Source organism: Engraulis encrasicolus, chromosome 1, assembly GCF_034702125.1.
Source record: "Engraulis encrasicolus isolate BLACKSEA-1 chromosome 1, IST_EnEncr_1.0, whole genome shotgun sequence".
Taxonomy (NCBI): domain Eukaryota; kingdom Metazoa; phylum Chordata; class Actinopteri; order Clupeiformes; family Engraulidae; genus Engraulis; species Engraulis encrasicolus.
The window spans coordinates 10,590,651-10,609,239 of record NC_085857.1 but is presented as its reverse complement, the minus strand read 5'-3'; the positions used below and the strand labels follow the sequence as shown (position 1 = coordinate 10,609,239).

General features: G+C 41.7%; 1 protein-coding gene across 4 annotated transcripts in view; it reads left to right on the top strand.

Moving 5' to 3' along the window:
* The window catches only part of LOC134447235 (uncharacterized), a 104,391-nt gene that overhangs the window by 58,744 nt on the left and 27,058 nt on the right, over window positions 1-18,589 (top strand). For all 4 annotated transcript variants that reach the window (XM_063196607.1, XM_063196600.1, XM_063196615.1 and 1 more), the window contains exons 33-43: window positions 641-814; window positions 4,403-4,582; window positions 5,382-5,564; window positions 6,636-6,758; window positions 9,063-9,251; window positions 11,280-11,359; window positions 12,272-12,365; window positions 13,443-13,541; window positions 14,276-14,421; window positions 15,061-15,290; window positions 16,917-17,324. In XM_063196607.1, coding sequence (XP_063052677.1) covers window positions 641-814; window positions 4,403-4,582; window positions 5,382-5,564; window positions 6,636-6,758; window positions 9,063-9,251; window positions 11,280-11,359; window positions 12,272-12,365; window positions 13,443-13,541; window positions 14,276-14,421; window positions 15,061-15,290; window positions 16,917-17,324 — 1,906 coding nt within the window. The remainder of the gene's footprint in view (window positions 1-640; window positions 815-4,402; window positions 4,583-5,381; window positions 5,565-6,635; window positions 6,759-9,062; window positions 9,252-11,279; window positions 11,360-12,271; window positions 12,366-13,442; window positions 13,542-14,275; window positions 14,422-15,060; window positions 15,291-16,916; window positions 17,325-18,589) is intronic.

Below are 18,589 nucleotides of genomic sequence, written 5' to 3'. Positions count from 1 at the left end.
GGAGAGGACACTGCCAAAGATATCGAGTCACTTAACCCTTCTGAACAAAAGATGCTGTCTAGTGTTGTCATTGCGAAAAGACCCAAAAATACCACGATTCATGTTTTAAATGCAAGCAGTGCAATTCCCACAGCACAGCAAATCAAGCATTCTTGCTTTTTAAAGGTGCACTGTGTAGGATGTGGCCAGAGTGGGTATTGCTGCTCACTGAAATTGGACAGTCTACTGCCAAATATGATCTTTTCATGAATATTTACTAAATAATGACTTGAAAGTCATGACTTGACTTGACTTGAAATAGTCATGCAGCAGAATAGATCTATATATCTAATATTTACCAGTATGATCAAAGTAAAATAAGTTTTTCCAGTTTAAAATGTCAATTTCTGGAAATTCAAAATGCATGACCATGGAGAAGATCCCCTTTTCATGTATGAAAAATGCAATATTCGCAGTCATAATGAATACTTAGAATTTGATGGTGGTGTTAAATATTCACGAAAAAGGTTACATTTGTGAATGGGCAGCATGATTTCTGGAAATAAACAACTAAAAATCTTACTCAGTGCACCTTTAAATTATTTTTATTATTTGTTTTGTTTGTTTGTGACATCTCTGTGTGTGCGTTTTCTTTTTGCAGTCTCGTGGCGGTAATTCAGAGTTGTGGAGCCATTTCACCCTCCTGAGCCAAGGCACCGTCTGCTGTCGTCACTGCAATAAGACCCAGAGGCGCCAAAGCTCCTCCACCTCCAACATGGTGAAGCATCTGAAGAAACGCCATGGTGTCGTCTTGGGACGCAGTCAGGTCAAGGATGTAAGAACATTTTTTTAATTTTTTTAATTGAAATGATGTCTGAAATGATGACAATCGTTTCAGCGATTCATGAAGTTTTTCATAGGATAAAAGGGTCATTTCACGTGAAATCAGACACTTTGGGACCCGACCGACCCGGATTTCAATCATACTTGGTGTGCCTTTTCAGTAGCAAGGTAGCACCCCAGAACTGCATTGGTTTGAATCTGACATTAATATTAAGGGAGAAACAGACTAGGAAAGGTTCACATGTGAGGGTAGGACACTATACATTCAGCCTTGAATATATCAGTCAGTGTTAGTCACAAAAAGATGCCTGTGGTGTTGTTTGAAAGCTCTTTTCTGGCTCTACATATTACACAATCACCTTGGAATACAACTACTCTCAGAATATGAATTATGATAAATTGAAAAATAAAAAATTGAATATCTAAAAAACTCATATTTTAAAATGGCCAGTTCCTTGTCCAAACGTAGCCGGCAATGTCATGAGCAGCACCTAAAATGCTGGTGTTCGGTTTGTTATTCATTTCAGAGAGAATTTGACTCACAAATATGGCATCATACAGACCACTTACTAATAATATGGTAATACCATAGTAGCATCACATGACAAAACAAAAACAAAACAAAAATGGTCAGTGGCCATGGTCCCAGGTTTCAGAAACTAAGGCAGATGTCAATTTATACACACCAAATGATGATATGTGAATGTTTGAACATTCCTTCTCTGTGTACCTGTGCCATCTTCCCTTTACCATACTTTAAAGAGATAATCAATGGCTACACTCTCATTTTGTACTCTACCAGTGCATTTGAAGCAGCAGCTGTGTCTTTTGTAGATAATGTATAAGTATGTCCCGTTGCAGTTACAGGTTCCACTACCAGAAGCACATCCTGATGATCCATGACAAGTCTATCTGGTCTGAAGGGAAAAGTGAAGGATGGAGATGGCCCATGAGGATGCAGGAAGTTCAGTTTCACCTCTCCAGTGCTCGGCATACATTCCTCAGCACATGCTAGCCACCAGTTGCCATCATATACAGCTACAACATACCCTTTGATGCTTGAAAATGTAACACATTCCTTTACTAGGCTCACTCTTTCAACTCTGCCTTCTCTGAATGCTGAAAATGTCCTAACTTCCACTGTGTCCATTGACAATGGGCAGAAGCTGTGTAGTTTTTGAGTACCTGGAATAGTTCTTGCAGATTCAAACCCTTTCAACAGGTTCTCAGCTTCATGATGGTACATCTCTGTTGTGGCAAACTGGCAATGGATGTTCTTGACATTATCCTTGACAAATTCAAACAGTTGGTATGGCGTTACAATTTAATTGTCAATAGGACGTTGCAGACTTGCTCGTGCAGCAAGCCATTTAACTGTCCCTCCAACGCCATCACATGGACCTTTGCCATGTGATGTGGAAAAAAAGTGCCACTCTGCAGGTATGTGAAAATCTGCCTCGTGGTGGCACAAATTTGTTGTGTTTTTAAGGTTCTTATATTGTACAGCACAGCCATCAGAAAAAATATAGGATCTTCTTTGGACGTTCTGTCATTGATGAAGTGTCACTGAGGAACTGAATTAGGAGCTTCTGAAACAGATGTACAGCAATTGAATCATGAATGTTGCAGTCTGAAATAACAACAAAACAGATTTTTTTTCCCAGTTTCAACTGATCTTGGTAGTAGCATACAAATGGATGGATTGTGGCCTGCACTGGTTGTTCCAGTGAAATGATTGAATTGCATCTTGAATTACAAAACTATAGTTTTAAAAACGTTCCTGGTTCAAGGGAGTCAGTCAAGGATAATGTCAAGAACATCCATTGCCAGTTTGCCACAACAGAGATGTACCATCATGAAGCTGAGAACCTGTTGAAAAGGTTTGAATCTGCAAGAACTATTCCAGGTACTCAAAAACTACACAGCTTCTGCCCATTGTCAATGGACACAGTGGAAGTTAGGCCATTTTCAGCATTCAGAGAAGGCAGAGTTGAAAGAGTGAGCTCAGTAAAGGAATGTGTTACATTTTCAAGCATCAAAGGGTATGTTGTAGCTGTATATGATGGCAACTGGTGGCTAGCATGTGCTGAGGAATGTATGCCGAGCACCGGAGAGGTGAAACTGAACTTCCTGCATCCTCATGGGCCATCTCCATCCTTCACTTTTCCCTTCAGACCAGATTGTCATGGATCATCAGGATGTGCTTCTGGTAGTGGAACCTGTAACTGCAACGGGACGTACTTATACATTATCTACAAAAGACACAGCTGCTGCTTCAAATGCACTGGTAGAGTACAAAATGAGAGTGTAGCCATTGATTATCTTTAAAGTATGGTAAAGGGAAGATGGCACAGGTACACAGAGAAGGAATGTTCAAACATTCACATATCATCATTTGGTGTGTATAAATTGACATCTGCCTTAGTTTCTGAAACCTGGGACCATGGCCACTGACCATTTTTGTTTTGTTTTTGTTTTGTCATGTGATGCTACTATGGTATTACCATATTATTAGTAAGTGGTCTGTATGATGCCATATTTGTGAGTCAAATTCTCTCTGAAATGAATAACAAACCGAACACCAGCATTTTAGGTGCTGCTCATGACATTGCCGGCTACGTTTGGACAAGGAACTGGCCATTTTAAAATATGAGTTTTTTAGATATTCAATTTTTTATTTTTCAATTTATCATAATTCATATTCTGAGAGTAGTTGTATTCCAAGGTGATTGTGTACTATGTAGAGCCAGAAAAGAGCTTTCAAACAACACCACAGGCATCTTTTTGTGACTAACACTGACTGATATATTCAAGGCTGAATGTATAGTGTCCTACCCTCACATGTGAACCTTTCCTAGTCTGTTTCTCCCTTAATATTAATGTCAGATTCAAACCAATGCAGTTCTGGGGTGCTACCTTGCTACTGAAAAGGCACACCAAGTATGATTGAAATCCGGGTCGGTCGGGTCCCAAAGTGTCTGATTTCACGTGAAATGACCCAAAAGACGCTTTTGGATTGTACTGACCAGGCTTGAAATGCAACCCATATGAATTGAGACACCCCTTCAACAATCATGGAATGACACTCATGGCATTCAAAATCATCCACTCTATGCTGAAACCAACGATATCGGTCTAAACACTCCCTTTGAAGTGTGCGTCCGGAAAATCTCTGTTTGAAGGGGTAGAAAGCCCTTCCTCTTACCCCTACTCCTCTGTCTTAACGTGAATTGGGAAAGTACTACCACTACACGCACCGCACAAAACTGAGGGGAAGGGGAAAGGCGAAGGGCTAAGGGGTGAAATGGGATTCAGCCATAATTTACAGAACAACTGCACTATTTTAAACAGTAAGCCCCATTTTCTGAGTTGTCTGCAATGGTTTAGAAGTTGGAGAAAAGGGGCCTAATGTTGAAAATAGTGCAGTTGTCCTTTAACATGTATGAAGGAACTTTACTAGAGCGTATTTTTACTATCTTCCTAGATTCACGATTACATACAAACAAGCATACAGCTTATCAACCAAGCATACAGCTTATCAACCAATATACAAAAGCATCACGGCGTGTTTATTTTCCAGTCTCCCGGTCAGTCGATGGTGTGGTCTCACTTTACCCGTCCAAGGAAAGGCTCGTCTGAAGCCTCGTGCCATCACTGCAAGAAGATCTACAAGTACACGCACCAGGGGGGAACAAGCAACATGCTGAGGCATCTGAGAATGAACCACTCCATTCAGATCAAGCAGGCCGAGGATGAAAATGTAAGAACTTTTCCAAACAGTATTTGCGTTCCAATATGCGACCTTGCATCCTCCACTTGTGCTTGTGGCCTTACCTTTTATACACTTAAAGTAGGCTACCTTCGGATTGGTAGAAGCTAGAAACATACCGTTTTCACTAATGGAAAGCTGAGGTTCTCTAGGCTGGGCGAAAGCCAAGAGGAATCCGTCTCCGTGGAGGGGTCTGATCTTACTCTGCCATTTAAATTCTTTGGAGTTCCGAATTCAAATGAAAACCCATATTGTGCTTTATTAGCATGACTGTTACGATATAGCGTCGCAAAAGCATACAAATAACAAAACAAAAGCATGAATATATATAGTTACCTTAACCAATCAGTAACGGCCTTCGCGGGTGAGTTCTGCGTCACCACTCTCAACTCTTTGCTGATTGGCTAAACACTGAGAACAGAGCTGGAGTCTTTTGCCAGACAATGTGCTTAGCCAATACCTTTAATGTATTTTTGTATGGGTTTCAATGGCTCCAATCCCAGGTGACCCACCAGCAGCGATAGATCAGAGCCATTCTGCGGTAGATCAAAGATATTTCGAGGATGTGACGTCAACTGCAACCCAGGTGTCATTGGTTCATGAACTTTGTTGCAGGCTTTGAAATCACTTGTACTGGCCCCCCTGCACTTAGCATATCCAAAGGAGTTTGACTGCACTAGATGTCGACTCTCTTCTAAGATCACAATTAAATACAAACAAGTGTCTTGCATTACAGCTAAGCAACCGACATATACACTTAAATAACATCTCTGTGCGTTTATTTTCTCAGTATTCTGCCAGTGAGTCGACGGTGTGGAGTCATTTCACCCGTCTCAGGAATGGCATGGCCTCATGCCGCTACTGTAAAAAGAGCTACAAGGGAAGCATGGGCAATATGCTGAGGCATCTGAGGAGTATGCACCCCCTTCAGTTCAAGGAGATGGAGACGGAGACAGAGACTGAGGACAAGCAGGTAAGAACTTCTGCAAAGTTCAAACATTGCTTTTAAGATAGAGTGTGGAATATTTTTAGAAGTTTACTTCCCGAATATATAAGTGAAAGTGTAAGTTCCTTATAAACAGGACAAGGGACGTTTAATTGCGTTTAAATTGCCCCAGAACCTTGCCAAAATGAACTGTCCTGTATTTCATTCATTAACAGTTGGCAGCCCTAGTTGTGTAGGACATTGACATAATGAAATCAATATAATTATTTCTGCATAGGACTATCGGTATTGCTTTGCTATATTTAACACCCTTTTAAAACATACTGCAAAGATAAGGTTTTAGTACTCAAAACTGAGTCTCTGGTTTGAGGGGGGGGGGGGGGGGGGTGTTAATAATGCGGCCCGTTTCAGGTCACAGGGGCTGTATACGACCCCTAAACCAAAATGAGTTTGACACCCCTGCATTAGTCCCTCGACATGCTTGCGGTGAGCCTTTAATTACGCATGCCACCACACATGTGCTTCTAAAGCAAGAATGCGCAGTCAGTCACAAGAGAAATACTCACAAAACTGGTGTTATCATCCAGGGGCCACAGAGCTATCCAGTAAGGAAAAACAAAACAGTCCCGTGGACGACTAGGAGGCTATATTACTACTGCATTGACACGCTCATTTATCAAAGTGCAACGGAGAAATATGATCTAATAAATGTTTAATTTTGTACATGGCCAATGAGGTGTATTCTTAAGTTGAAATGTTGCCGCCATCGTCATTTACACAATCTTTTGCAGTGTCTTTAGGATCGCCCCAAGCGACACATGCACGTGTATCCTACAACAAGCGTATCGAGGGCCTTATTTTCTGTTGGTCTGTTCTAACTGAACTCAACTAAGGCAGAACTAAGTCGCATGTCATATGCAAGTTTTTACTTGAAAATAATGGTCTTCGTTGTCCGCCGTACGCACCTCACACGGTGTGCGTTTACTGAAACCCGAAGAAAGCATATGCAAGTGTTTTTTTATAAAGACCCTTTGCTGTGCTGTCCTTTTATTAACTGCGCTCTTTGCATCTGCGCTTGTGTGTTTATTTTTTTTCCAGTTTCCTGATGTGTTAACGGTATCCAAGACACTGGAGGACATGGTTGATGCGCTTGACCGCGAGAACATGGATAACGAGTCACCTCAACGGGAGGACATGGACGACACGATTGAATACGAGGAGGTAGGGCTGAACGATTTAAAGACAAAACATTTAATTGTGATTTCAAGATTCAAGATTCTTTTTAATGGTCCCGAAGGAAATTTGTCTTGGACATACAGAGCTGCCTCATACACACAACACTGATACACATGACGCCAAAAAAACAAAACAATAAACAAATACATACGCATACATACATACATACATACATAAAGTGCCATCATAGAGATACTCAGTGCATATCTACTACAACAGGGGTGGCCAACCCGTCGGAGACCAAGAGCCACATTTTGTAATGTGTCACAGCAAAGAGCCACATCGGCACACAAACATCACACGGGCATATAAACATGTGCACACCCACCAACATTCAATTTTTTGGGGGAAAAGGTTTATTCAAGATAAAAATGTTGTTTTACATAAGAAGACAAGGGTACACAGGTCAAAACTATTTCATAAATTCTTTCATATTTTAATAAAACACGTTTCACATCATAATTTCCATGAGCACTCTTTATAACAGAGCACGAAGTAACGCGGCCCAAAGATTCTCCGCCTCTTTTAGCTCATTCGGGGGTTAGGCGCACAGGCACCGCTTTCTTGCGCACAGATGAGATGATCATTGGATGCCTGCTGACGACAACACCATCCGAAATTAACAAGGTGGTTCGTCAAATCGCCGTTCATTTTCCACATTAATGTTTCAGCGGGTGCTGACAGGGGGCCACTGGAAAAGACCAAGTTTTCTTTTTGAGACTAAACTGAGCGCGGACAAGCGACAAGTCGATTGAAAGAAATTGTTTCCCACCTACACGCTGTCTGCCCATGCCGCTTTGACAATGGCTGATAAACCAGGGTAGAACATTATTTGTGGCGCTATTTTGTCTATAGCCCTCGAAAATAACACGATTTTAAAACAAAAACATAATTTCACATTCGGGTCAATAGCCATGAACACTCCTCCTAACAGAGCGCAGAGATGGCTACGCAGGACAGAGATTCTGGGCGCATCTCTGCTCCAGGCGCCTTTCTCTTCATATCATTTGCACATTTATAACCGCCATATCAGAGCGATAGAATCTAATATGGACAGCACACTTTCTTGAGTGATGGCAAAATATTTCAGGTTAAAACCTTTTTGCCGATATTTTGTTTAGTCAGCGAAAGACGCGGTCACTTTTTAAAGCGCTATTTTTAGAACTTAAATCGCGTCTTGTAGGCTATTTGCAGTAACAAATGTCACACATCAACGTGATCATTCAGGACACATTTAGGCAAGGCCTACTACAGTACCAAGACTACAGGGCACTTATTTGCCATAGTTCTAATCAACTTTGTGTGCGCAATTCTAATGCATATTGCCTATGGGGGACATAAGCACAAACTTGGACATGAACGCAAGAGCCGCAAGACACCAGGCAAAGAGCCGCATGCGGCTCGAGAGCCGCGGGTTAGCCACCTATGTACTACAACCTCCTACACACATACATGGCATTACCAGGTTGGTTGTTGTTAAAGGGGTATGCCACTATTTTGGGGCTTAATACAGTTAAAATCGTTGGCTGGGGTTTATAAAGGTGGTAAAGTGTCTTATTTTTCATGTTAAGCGTTGTCTTGCTTTAAGACGAGTTAAAAGAGGGAGTATGTAGCTAAGCTAGTGAAAGTCAATAGATCACTGTAGCATGTAGCATGCTACACGGATGCATTGACTTTCACTAGCTTAGCGACATGCTCCCTCTTTTAACTTGTCTTAAAGCAAGACAACGGCTTACATGAAAAATAACACACTTTACCACCTTTATAAACCCTGGCCAACAATTTTAACTGTATTAAGCCCCAAAATAGTGGCATACCCCTTTAATGACCTGCGTTCAATAGGTTCAATAGGTTCAATAGGTTCACAGACACGGGGACAAAAGAAGACCTATACCTATTCAAAAACCTCTCCGACAGATATTGCGATTTCGATTTCCACCACGATTTTACCCTTTCTTTAAATCAAGTATCAGTGCATGGGGCTCTGTTCTCATGCTCCACATCAGTTGGTCCAGTTCAAGTGACTGTCTTTTCTAGTGAGTGACTTGTTCACGCACAGCATGGAGCTGTCTGATTGGTAGCTGATACAGAGCTGCTCTATCAGAGCTATCTGTTGTTTTCTACACCAAAAAGCAGGGGCAATGGGCAGAGCATACATAAGTGCAATTATTGACAAAACAAAACATGGATCCGTTTAGGAGCACCATTTTTCTGGCTTTGACCATCCCAAAGTCGTGTTGTCTGATATTGTGATTTTCAATTTTAAAAAAAATTGGTTCGATCTTTCAGCCCTACCAGGCGGACATGGGGGATGCGTCTGACCTGGAGGTGATAGACGATCCGTCTGACCCTGAGATGGAGATGGAGCTGGCGCAGGAGCAGGCGCCTCTTGATCACGACCAGGAGCTTCAGTTGACCATGGACACGCTTCAGACACAGCTGGAGAAGAAGGAACTGGAACTCTCAGAGGCATACAAGGTACGATGCCAACTGATCATCCAGAAGAACATGGAGTACTCATTTTCTTATGTTAATGACACGTGTGCTATTTGTTAACTTCAACATGCAGTTGTAATGCTCACACTAATGCCAATATCAACATGCAGTTGTAATGCTCAAACTACCCTGGACTTGTCAGTACATGAGCATTTTTTTTTCCTTCAGCCTTTTCCGAGATCCTGGTCATTGCTATGGGGGCAGGTATTTGTTTACATTTCAAAATAACATCTTGATTTATTCCCAAAAGCTTCCAAAAGGTTAAACAGACAACTAGCAAACAGCGATACCTTTTGGGAAAATATTTGGAGAAAGCCCATGTTAAGATTTTTTTAAATGTAAACAAAAGCTGCCCCCATTAGAATAGCTCAGATCTCGGAAAGGGCTGAGCCGAAAAATGCAGCATCACCGGGTACTGACAAGTCAAGGGTAGCGTAAGCAATACAACAGCATATTGAAATTGGCTGAAGTGGTCCTTTAAAGGTACACTGTGTGTGATTTGTAGTTGTTTATTTCCAGAATTCATGCTACCCATTCACTAATGTTGCCTTTTTCATGAAAACTTACCACCACCACCATCAAATTCTAAGTATTCATTCTTTTCATACAAGAAAAGGGGGATCTTCTCCATGGTCCGCCATTTTGAATTTCCAGAAATTGCAAAAATGGCTGTACTTGGGCCATATTAGAAAATCTTAGTTTATTACGTTGTAAACTTTCTTGAAAGTATCAAATTTGGTAATAGGCAGCATATTTTCAATGAGCAGCAGTTGCAGTACCTTTTTTGACAATTTCCTGCACAGTGTATCTTTAAGTAGAGGCGGTTCATACAGAGTTCCTTCTGCAATCCATGGGACGTTATAAGCTCATAGACTTTTGATTATTGTCGATCAATGTAGACAAAGTGCGCGAACGAGAACTTGTCGTCACGATGTGGGTGGTATTAAAATAGGGCATTTAAAGTTGGCCACAAATATGAACGAGACGATGAGCTTGCACCAGTTTGCTCTACTAACACACCTTGTGTGAGTAGTGGGGGGACAGGCAGTGAGGAGGATCTGAAGTGGGGACCTGAGCAAACTTGTGTAGAGGTGTGAAACAAGACTCATATACACAATCCTATGCCCCTTTAGGAGACAAGGCTAACGAATTGAGCTCAATGTAAAGTCACCAATGATGGGCAAAAATAATTCACTAGTTACAATCTAGGGTCACATATTCCAAATGTCCTTGTTTTACCTGTCCATTTCAACTTGGTGATCATTCAACCATTCAATCAGAGATTCTTTAATAGAGATATGCCAACATAATAGGTTTCTATGGGCACCTAACGCGACCAGGTTCCGGTCTGCCTAAAGGGGCGTGTCATAATGGTCCTACAATGAATAGAACAGTCCTTAGGTCTGCCTAAGGGGGGCCATAATAAAACCAGGAAACAATGGGCCAATGGAACCTCTCGCTCTCTACTCTCTCTGATTCAATCACCTGTCTGAATTGTACAGAGTTGTTTGGAATTGAACTGGATAACCAATGATTCCACTTTGCCCATTGCTGAAAGTCGAACGTCCATTTTGGAGACCAGACTTGATCCCACGTTGTTACATTGCCAGGTGACATGTGGTTTGATTTATTTTGGTTACATTATTGAAACTCTTTGACGGTGCTTGAAAACTAGCCCTACTTGTCTCAAATCTGGCCTGCCCCCACCAATGCTTCCTGTGACGCCACTCAATTTATTGTTAGTCAGGTGGCCAGTCTGGCAAAGATGCTCATCTCTGATGTTTCAAAAGTTCACAGGATTCTGAGCCAATTAAATTTGAACATTTCCAATTTCTTGATGACCCCAGCCCCAATCAAATGCTCATGGCTTGATGATGATGATGACAATGATGATGACGATGATGATGACAATGATGTTGATGTTGATGATGATGTTGATGATGATGATAATGTTGTTGATGATGATGATGATGATGATTATGATGATGATGATGTTTTGTTTTCTGGCAGATATTTAACGAAAGAATTAAAGCCTTAAAACAGGACATGAAGAGTATAAAAAGTCGGCTCTCCCAGAAACCTCCCAGAAAGTACGTTATTTTTTTTATATTCATACTGTACTTGGGCTGCGTACATACAATTCACAAGATTATTCTTACCCTCAGCAGTTATGTCCACATTTTTTTCATCAATTCTGTTGTGAAAAGAATCGATGGGGCCATTTTCATTAAATGCTTTTGAATAATTGCAATGCTTCAATGTTCCGACAACATGTAGTGAGACTAGCAGATTCTCAGCACAGAATTTGAATTGCTAATGAATTGAATTTAATGAAAACCTGAATGAATGAATAATGTCTGAAACTGCTGAGGATTTGAATTGGGTTGTGAATTGTGAATTGCATGCGAAACATTTTGGAAAAATTGCTTTAGGTTTTTGCTGAAGTGAAAATAACCGATTCTCCACACAGACTTGGACAGAAAATGAATGTCCAATGAATTTAATGAAAATTTCACGGAATGAAAAATGTCTGAATCTGCTGAGGATGTGAATAATGATGTTGTCAATTGCATGTGAAAGATTGCTACATGTTTGTACTGAAGGATAAAATAAGGATGCGGCAGCCATTATGGAATTAACCCATGGATGCCTGATGTTGATTTGCTTAACATTGGTCCTGGCACCTGGAGATGCATTCCGCAACATGCAGGCTCATGAGATTTGAAACTTTATTAAAAATCTCAATTTGTTTGAGATGGATAAATACATTCTAATGAAAGATGAGGATCTTAGCGTTGAAATGCACCTTAGTGCATATTTGTATGTACTTCAGAAGCGGAAATATTTAGGTTTTTGTAGGCTGAGGGCAGCTTTTCTTTAAAAAGGGCTCAGGTATTCAGCAGCCTTTTCTGCAGGTGCCTTAGGTGTCAATGGGTTAAGCTGTCACTTATGATATAAAGCGGACCCTGACACTTCTGTCTATTCTTTTTTTTTCTCTCCAGAAGGGGTCGGCCTCCAAAGCAAAAGAAGAGTCCACCGCCACAAGCCTCCAAGACACCCCTCGCCAGGACACCATCCGTATCTTATGATGATGTGGTAGGTTTGAACACATGACGTACAGTTTTATTGATATTTTTTGTAATGTCTTTTTTTTTTATCAGTCATACAGCGCATCAAATCATTTTTGTAAGCAAAAAAGGAAAGATCGATCGAATAAGAAGCTTTACACTTATATGGATATTTTTTGAAAACCCATTAATTTTGGAATTTTAGAATGGGCCATATCCCATTATATAACATAATATAATGGGCCAATATCCCATTTCAGGGGACTGAAACGCACCTGTCACAGTGGGGTTCTTATTTTTATCCACATGTCATGTTTACAATGTAAACAGATAAAATAAATATCTGCATACGTGTAACCAAGTTATTCTTGGCAGGTACAAACCGTAGTCCATGGTTGGAATACACATAGCTGTCCTCATTGTTGCCTTCTTAAAATATTGATTAAAGGTACACTGTGTGAGATTTTTTATCTCCAAAATCCATGCTACCCAGTCACTAATGTTTCCTTTTTCGTGAATACTTACTTACCACCACCATCAAATGCAAAGTATTCATTATGACTGGAAAAAAAAACATTTTCATACAGGGAAAGGGGGGATCTTCTCCATGGTCCGCCATTTTGAATTTCCAGAAATAACCATTTTTAGCTGCAGAAATGACTGCACTTGGGCCATAGTAGAAAATATTAGTTTATTATTTGATAAACTTTCATGAAAAGATCAAATTTGGCAATAGGCAACCCAGTTTCAATGAGCAGCATAGTTGCAGTACCTTTTTTGGCCATTTCCTGCACAGTGTTCCTTTTAACATCATAAAATATCCAGGTCAAAGGGGCTGTCCAGCGTGCAATGCATTATATAGTAGGTCAGTTTTGATTAGATGTTTGGGAGAGCACAGGATGAGTTGACACCAAAATCACGTCCATCTGGTTGTGTGTTCTGTGCACATCAACAAAGAAGTACAGACTACACCACTGGAGAAAGTCCAACTTCACCATTGTAGCCAAAATACAAACAATTTTACAGACATAATAGATGGTCCTCATTTCAAGGTGTGCTTGCCGCCTTCCGTGATTCTTAGACAATGTTATCCAATCTTTTGCAGGAGCCGCCGCTTACCATGACGTGTACGACGGAGCCGAGCTCCCCCGGCACTGATTACGGTCATGATGACAACTACGAAGATGATGACAATTGCAATCAGGTGTTTGTACAAAAGAAAAAACTTTTTTTGTGTGTGTTTTGTGCTTTTCTTATCCACTTGATGGCTACAAGGGTGGCATCATTTCTATTTTGTTAAAATTTCCGTGTGCTGTAGTATAACGGAGGCTAACTAGCAGGGTTTGCAGTGCGTAGTAATATGATGTAAAAATTATGTGCTGAACCAGGTACCGTGAGATGGAACCAGACCCTGAAATCAACTTGCAAGAATTTCACATAATTCTTGCTGGTGGATTCTTGCAGGTGCATTTCAGAGTCTGGTTCAATAGGAAATCAAACACCTTGAAGAATAACTTTTAATGTCCATGATAATGTTCCATCTCACTGTACCAATATTATTCCATTTATCGCCAAAAACATGGTTGCATAATATCATTAGCCAGGCTGTATAGCCTGCTCTTTTTGAAAACATATTGGTTTTGGCCTTCCGTCTCACCGTAGGGAGTTTTGAAATCCACATATCAAAAATCAGACTTTAACAATATCCCATTTAGGCGACTAAAACGCACATGTTACAATGGAATTTTATGCGTGGATTTTTATATACCTTGTGTGTTTCCACCTAAACAGGAGAAAAACAAAGTACCTGCAGCACCTAAGTCGAGTTTGTCCGCTCCTGATAATGATCTAATAATATACTTTTTTTTAAATGAGAAAGTGTCTCAATACTTTAAACGTTCCAACTAATGTTCTGTGTTGTTTCCCTTCTAAATGAAGGAATACGGTGAGCCAGTAGAGCCAGTGGAGGATCAGCCCCTCAGGAGCTGCTACGTGAGGCTGGAGGACTGCATGCACATGCTGGGGCCCAACGGCGTCTATTACCTGCCAAAGGAGAAGCGGAAGCGGAGATCTCAACGCGTTCAGTACGTTATTATTTTTAGAGATGCACCGGATCCTGATTTTTAGGATTGTGCCGGATACCGGATCCACTGCTTAAGATCCTGCCGGATCCGGAACCGGATACCGGATCCTACGAAAGGGTTGAAACACATAGCCTGCTCACACATGTGGTCCCTTTTTATCACGTTGGCTCAAACTATTTAGACTGAAAAGCCTCGGCTACCGTATCTTGGATCTTGGAACCGCATCCGGATCCTGTGAAAAACCCTATTATCCTGCCGGATCCGGAACCGGAGCTTGGATCCGGTGCATCTCTAATTATTTTAGAAATTGTTTACACGTGTATGGATATTTTTGAAAACGGGATAGTTTTGGCCTCGCGTTTACGCGCAACAAAAATCTGGATTAAACAATATCTCATTTAGGAGGCTAAAACGCACCCCATCAGAGTGGAGATTTTATTTTTATCCACATGTCCCGTTTACACGTAAGCGGACAAAAAATGTCCGCATTTAAAATTATCTGGATACATGTAACCAGTACCTTGAACTGGCTATCCCGATCTGTCTATCCACCTTATTCTTCGGGGCGTTACAGGATGTCTTTGTTTTCACAAAAAAGGCGTACCGTGTTTTTTGATTGGTTGAAATGCTTTCTGATAGGTCGAAAAGAGTGAGGAGGCGAGCCTATCGAGACGACGATAGTTACGACGAAGACGATAATAATAGTGATGATCCCGACTGGGAAGACCCAGGCTACGGCCCAAAAGGTGCTGGTGGTGATTCAGACGACGACAACAATGATGATCTGGATGACGATGACGACGATGATGATGATACTGATGATGGCGTTTGGGAGAAGCCTAAAAAGGGTGGAACGAACAGAGTCAACAGTAAGTTTGTAATAACTAATGATTTGAAAACCAACTAGTTAAAATAAATCATTAGTGAAGTAGGAGACAAAAGATGGTGGCCATAGGGCACACAACGTCATAAGCTAGTAGGGTGGCAGTATAGTAGATTCAAATGGTAAATGGACTGGTGAATGGACTGCATTTATATAGCACCATTCCACTCCTTCGAGCACTCAAAGCGCTTTACATTGTATGCCTCACATTCACCCATCCACACCACCCTACCACCAGGAGCAACTTGGGGTTGTATGTATCAAGTATCAAGGGCACATCGATGAGGTCAGGCAGAGTGAGGCTTGGACCTGCAACTGTCTGGTTGCGAACGACTTCTCTACTGAAGGGCCGGTGGTGGCTCAGGTGGTAGACTCTCTAGACCAGTGGTTCTCAAACTTTTTCCATCATTCCCCCCTTCAGAGGGTCTGAATGCTTCCGAGCCCCCCCAAGCAAAAGCAGTATGTGCGCAGACTGATTTTGTGATCGCCACCGCGCAGAATCAAAGGAAAGGTGGCTTGTGAGATTAAACAAAGAGGGACTGCAGTCGAATGCAGATGTGTGTTCATTTCCTATGCTATTCAAATTCATGACAAATAATATATAATGTTGGTGAGGGCTTTAAACTTATTGACTTATTGGCGAGACAGGAAATAATTTCCTTGGGGGGGAAAAAACCCAAAATCAGATGTCACACGCCCCCCCCTGAGATGCCTCCGCGCCCCCCCAGGGGGGCTTACGCCCCACTTTGAGAAACACTGCTCTAGACAGAGCCTTTATGCTTTAGGTATCCAGATGGCTAGGACTGGCCCTGACGGCTTTTTTTTTTCTAGAGTATTGGTTTTCATTTCAACAAAGGTAGAGATGGCGTCCGCGCCTTTGTCTTTCTTTTGGAGAGTTTCACTCAGTGCGTTTTTCCCAAAAGAGTGGTTCAGTAAGGAGAGGAAAAAGGAGTCGCACATGGGAGCTTAATGCCGTGTCCAGACCAAGAGCGAACTACGCTGCCTGGTAGCGTGGGTAGCAGAAGAAGTTTCGCCTTGAATATGCTGTATTCGCTCGAGACACAGCATTGACATGTTTGATGCAGCTAATCACATAACGGCTCTGGCTTGACAGCCTGGGACATTCGGAGATATGAACGTTCCGATTGGTTGTCGCCGAACAGCGTCAGAGCGAATTCGCCTGCGATTAGATTTAGTTTAATCTTCAAAATTCGCTCTGGTAGCGCAAGAAGCTTCGCTCCTGGCGAATTCGCTTTGGTAGCGCAGGTCGCGTGCCCTCCATAGAGAAATAATGACTTCCGTCGCTTCGTTCGCTCCGTTCGCTCTTGGTCTGTACACGGCTTAATTCTGATCAGTGAAACGGTATTAAAAGCCGAAAATAAAGAGAAACCAAAGACGAAAATAGAGTGCAAACGTCTTTTTCGACTTTACTTGATAGGACAGTGTGAGAGATGCACAGGAAGAGAATTAGGAAAGAGACGGGGAGGGGTCGACAAAGGACCCAGGCCGGGAATCGAACCCAGGTCATTCGCATGGCAGGCAAGTGCCCTACTGGTTGGCCATGGCAGGGCTGCAATTGATTTTTTTTTGTCTATCTTTTAATGTCTTCCAGGGAAGGCCACCACCAAATCCAGTCTAGCCTCCAGCAGCAAGGTCCTGGAGGGAAAGTCCTCGGGGGAAGTGTACGTCTGCAACCTGTGCGACGAGCGCTTCACCAAGAAGTACTACATGAAGCTGCATCGGCTGCTGCATGACAGGGACGCGACCTTGAGCCAGTGCCTCGCCCAGCCCCTCAAGGACGTCACGGTCTTCAAGCTGGCCAAGTGCAGGCGCTGCGGGGAAATGCTGCAGGACTGGGACCAGATCAACAAGCCCCCGCCACGCGATGGCGAACAGAAAGATGCGAGAAGTGAGCCGGGCGGCAGCCGACCCACGTTTCTTTGTGCCAAGTGCGAGGCCATTGCAGATTCTCCTGAGGCACAAGAATTTGACGATTCTGATGATGGCGATGGAACTGAAAGTGAGTTGTTGGTGCTATTGTTTTTTATGATAATTATAGTTACTGTTATTAGTAGTAATAATATAATATGATATATTGTGGTATGAGAATGTTTGGGCACCCTTTTGGAAAATCACTTAGGGCTGCAACTAGCAATTATTTTAATAGTCAACAAACCGATGTAGTGATTAGATCTATAAATTAATCTCGTGTTGAGATTTTTTTTATATCATCAATGTGAAGTACAAGTAGAACTCACCTTTGCTGATCTAATGGCCTGTGGATACTTGCTAGTATACTGAATAGTTGCCAATTATAGGTGCACCGTGTAATATTCATTACATCATTACAAAATGGTGGACCATGGAGAAGATCCCCTTTTCCATGCATGAAAAGTGCAATTTTCCCAGTCATATTTAGAATTTGATGATGGTGGTAAGTATTTATGAAAAAGGTAGCATTAGTGAATGGGTAACATAGATTCTGGAATTAAGCAACTTAACATCTTACACAGTGCACATTTAAAAGCTCAATAAGAGATTAAAAGATGTAATGATTTTCCAAACGTTCTCATACCACTCTGAAATAATGTCATTGTTGATATGAAAGGTCATGTTATTTAGCACATTTAGACCTTTTTCTGAGTTGTCTACAATGCAATCCTCTACAGTACACAACTGTCTACATGACACAAACAAGCACAACACAAATAGATAATAATTATTTCATTTTGCCCCTCCTTCTATGATTTTACTTAGAACATTCTACTGCACCCATAAAATTATGTTAAAAATCTTGCCGAATATTTGTGACATGGTGAGAATTCAACATTTTGATCAAATCATTATGTTTGTACTCCTGGAAGGGTTAAAGTTATACTATGTAAAATATACATGGGTTCTGAATGTTTGTAAACACAATGTTATGAGGAGGGGCAAGACACTGGCAGGCAACCACATGCGCAATTTTTATGACTGACAGCGGTTTGCAACAACCAGAGGTTGAGTTGTGCGCAGATAGCTTCACGCAGTCAGGTTATAAACAAAATTTAGAACCCATGTATACTTCCATTTATCGGTGAGTTGGTGCACTGTCAGCAGTGACCACAACCTTTCAGCCGTCCGTCTCCTCATCATCCTCTGGTAGCCGAAAGCGAACACACTCTGAGACGACTGGAGGATAGATATCTGCTGACTGGTGGCGGGCTATGCACTAGTAACACAGAAGACTGGGACCAAAATCTTTTTCATCGTCGTGTTTGTTGGAGACACTTCTTCACAGGTGAT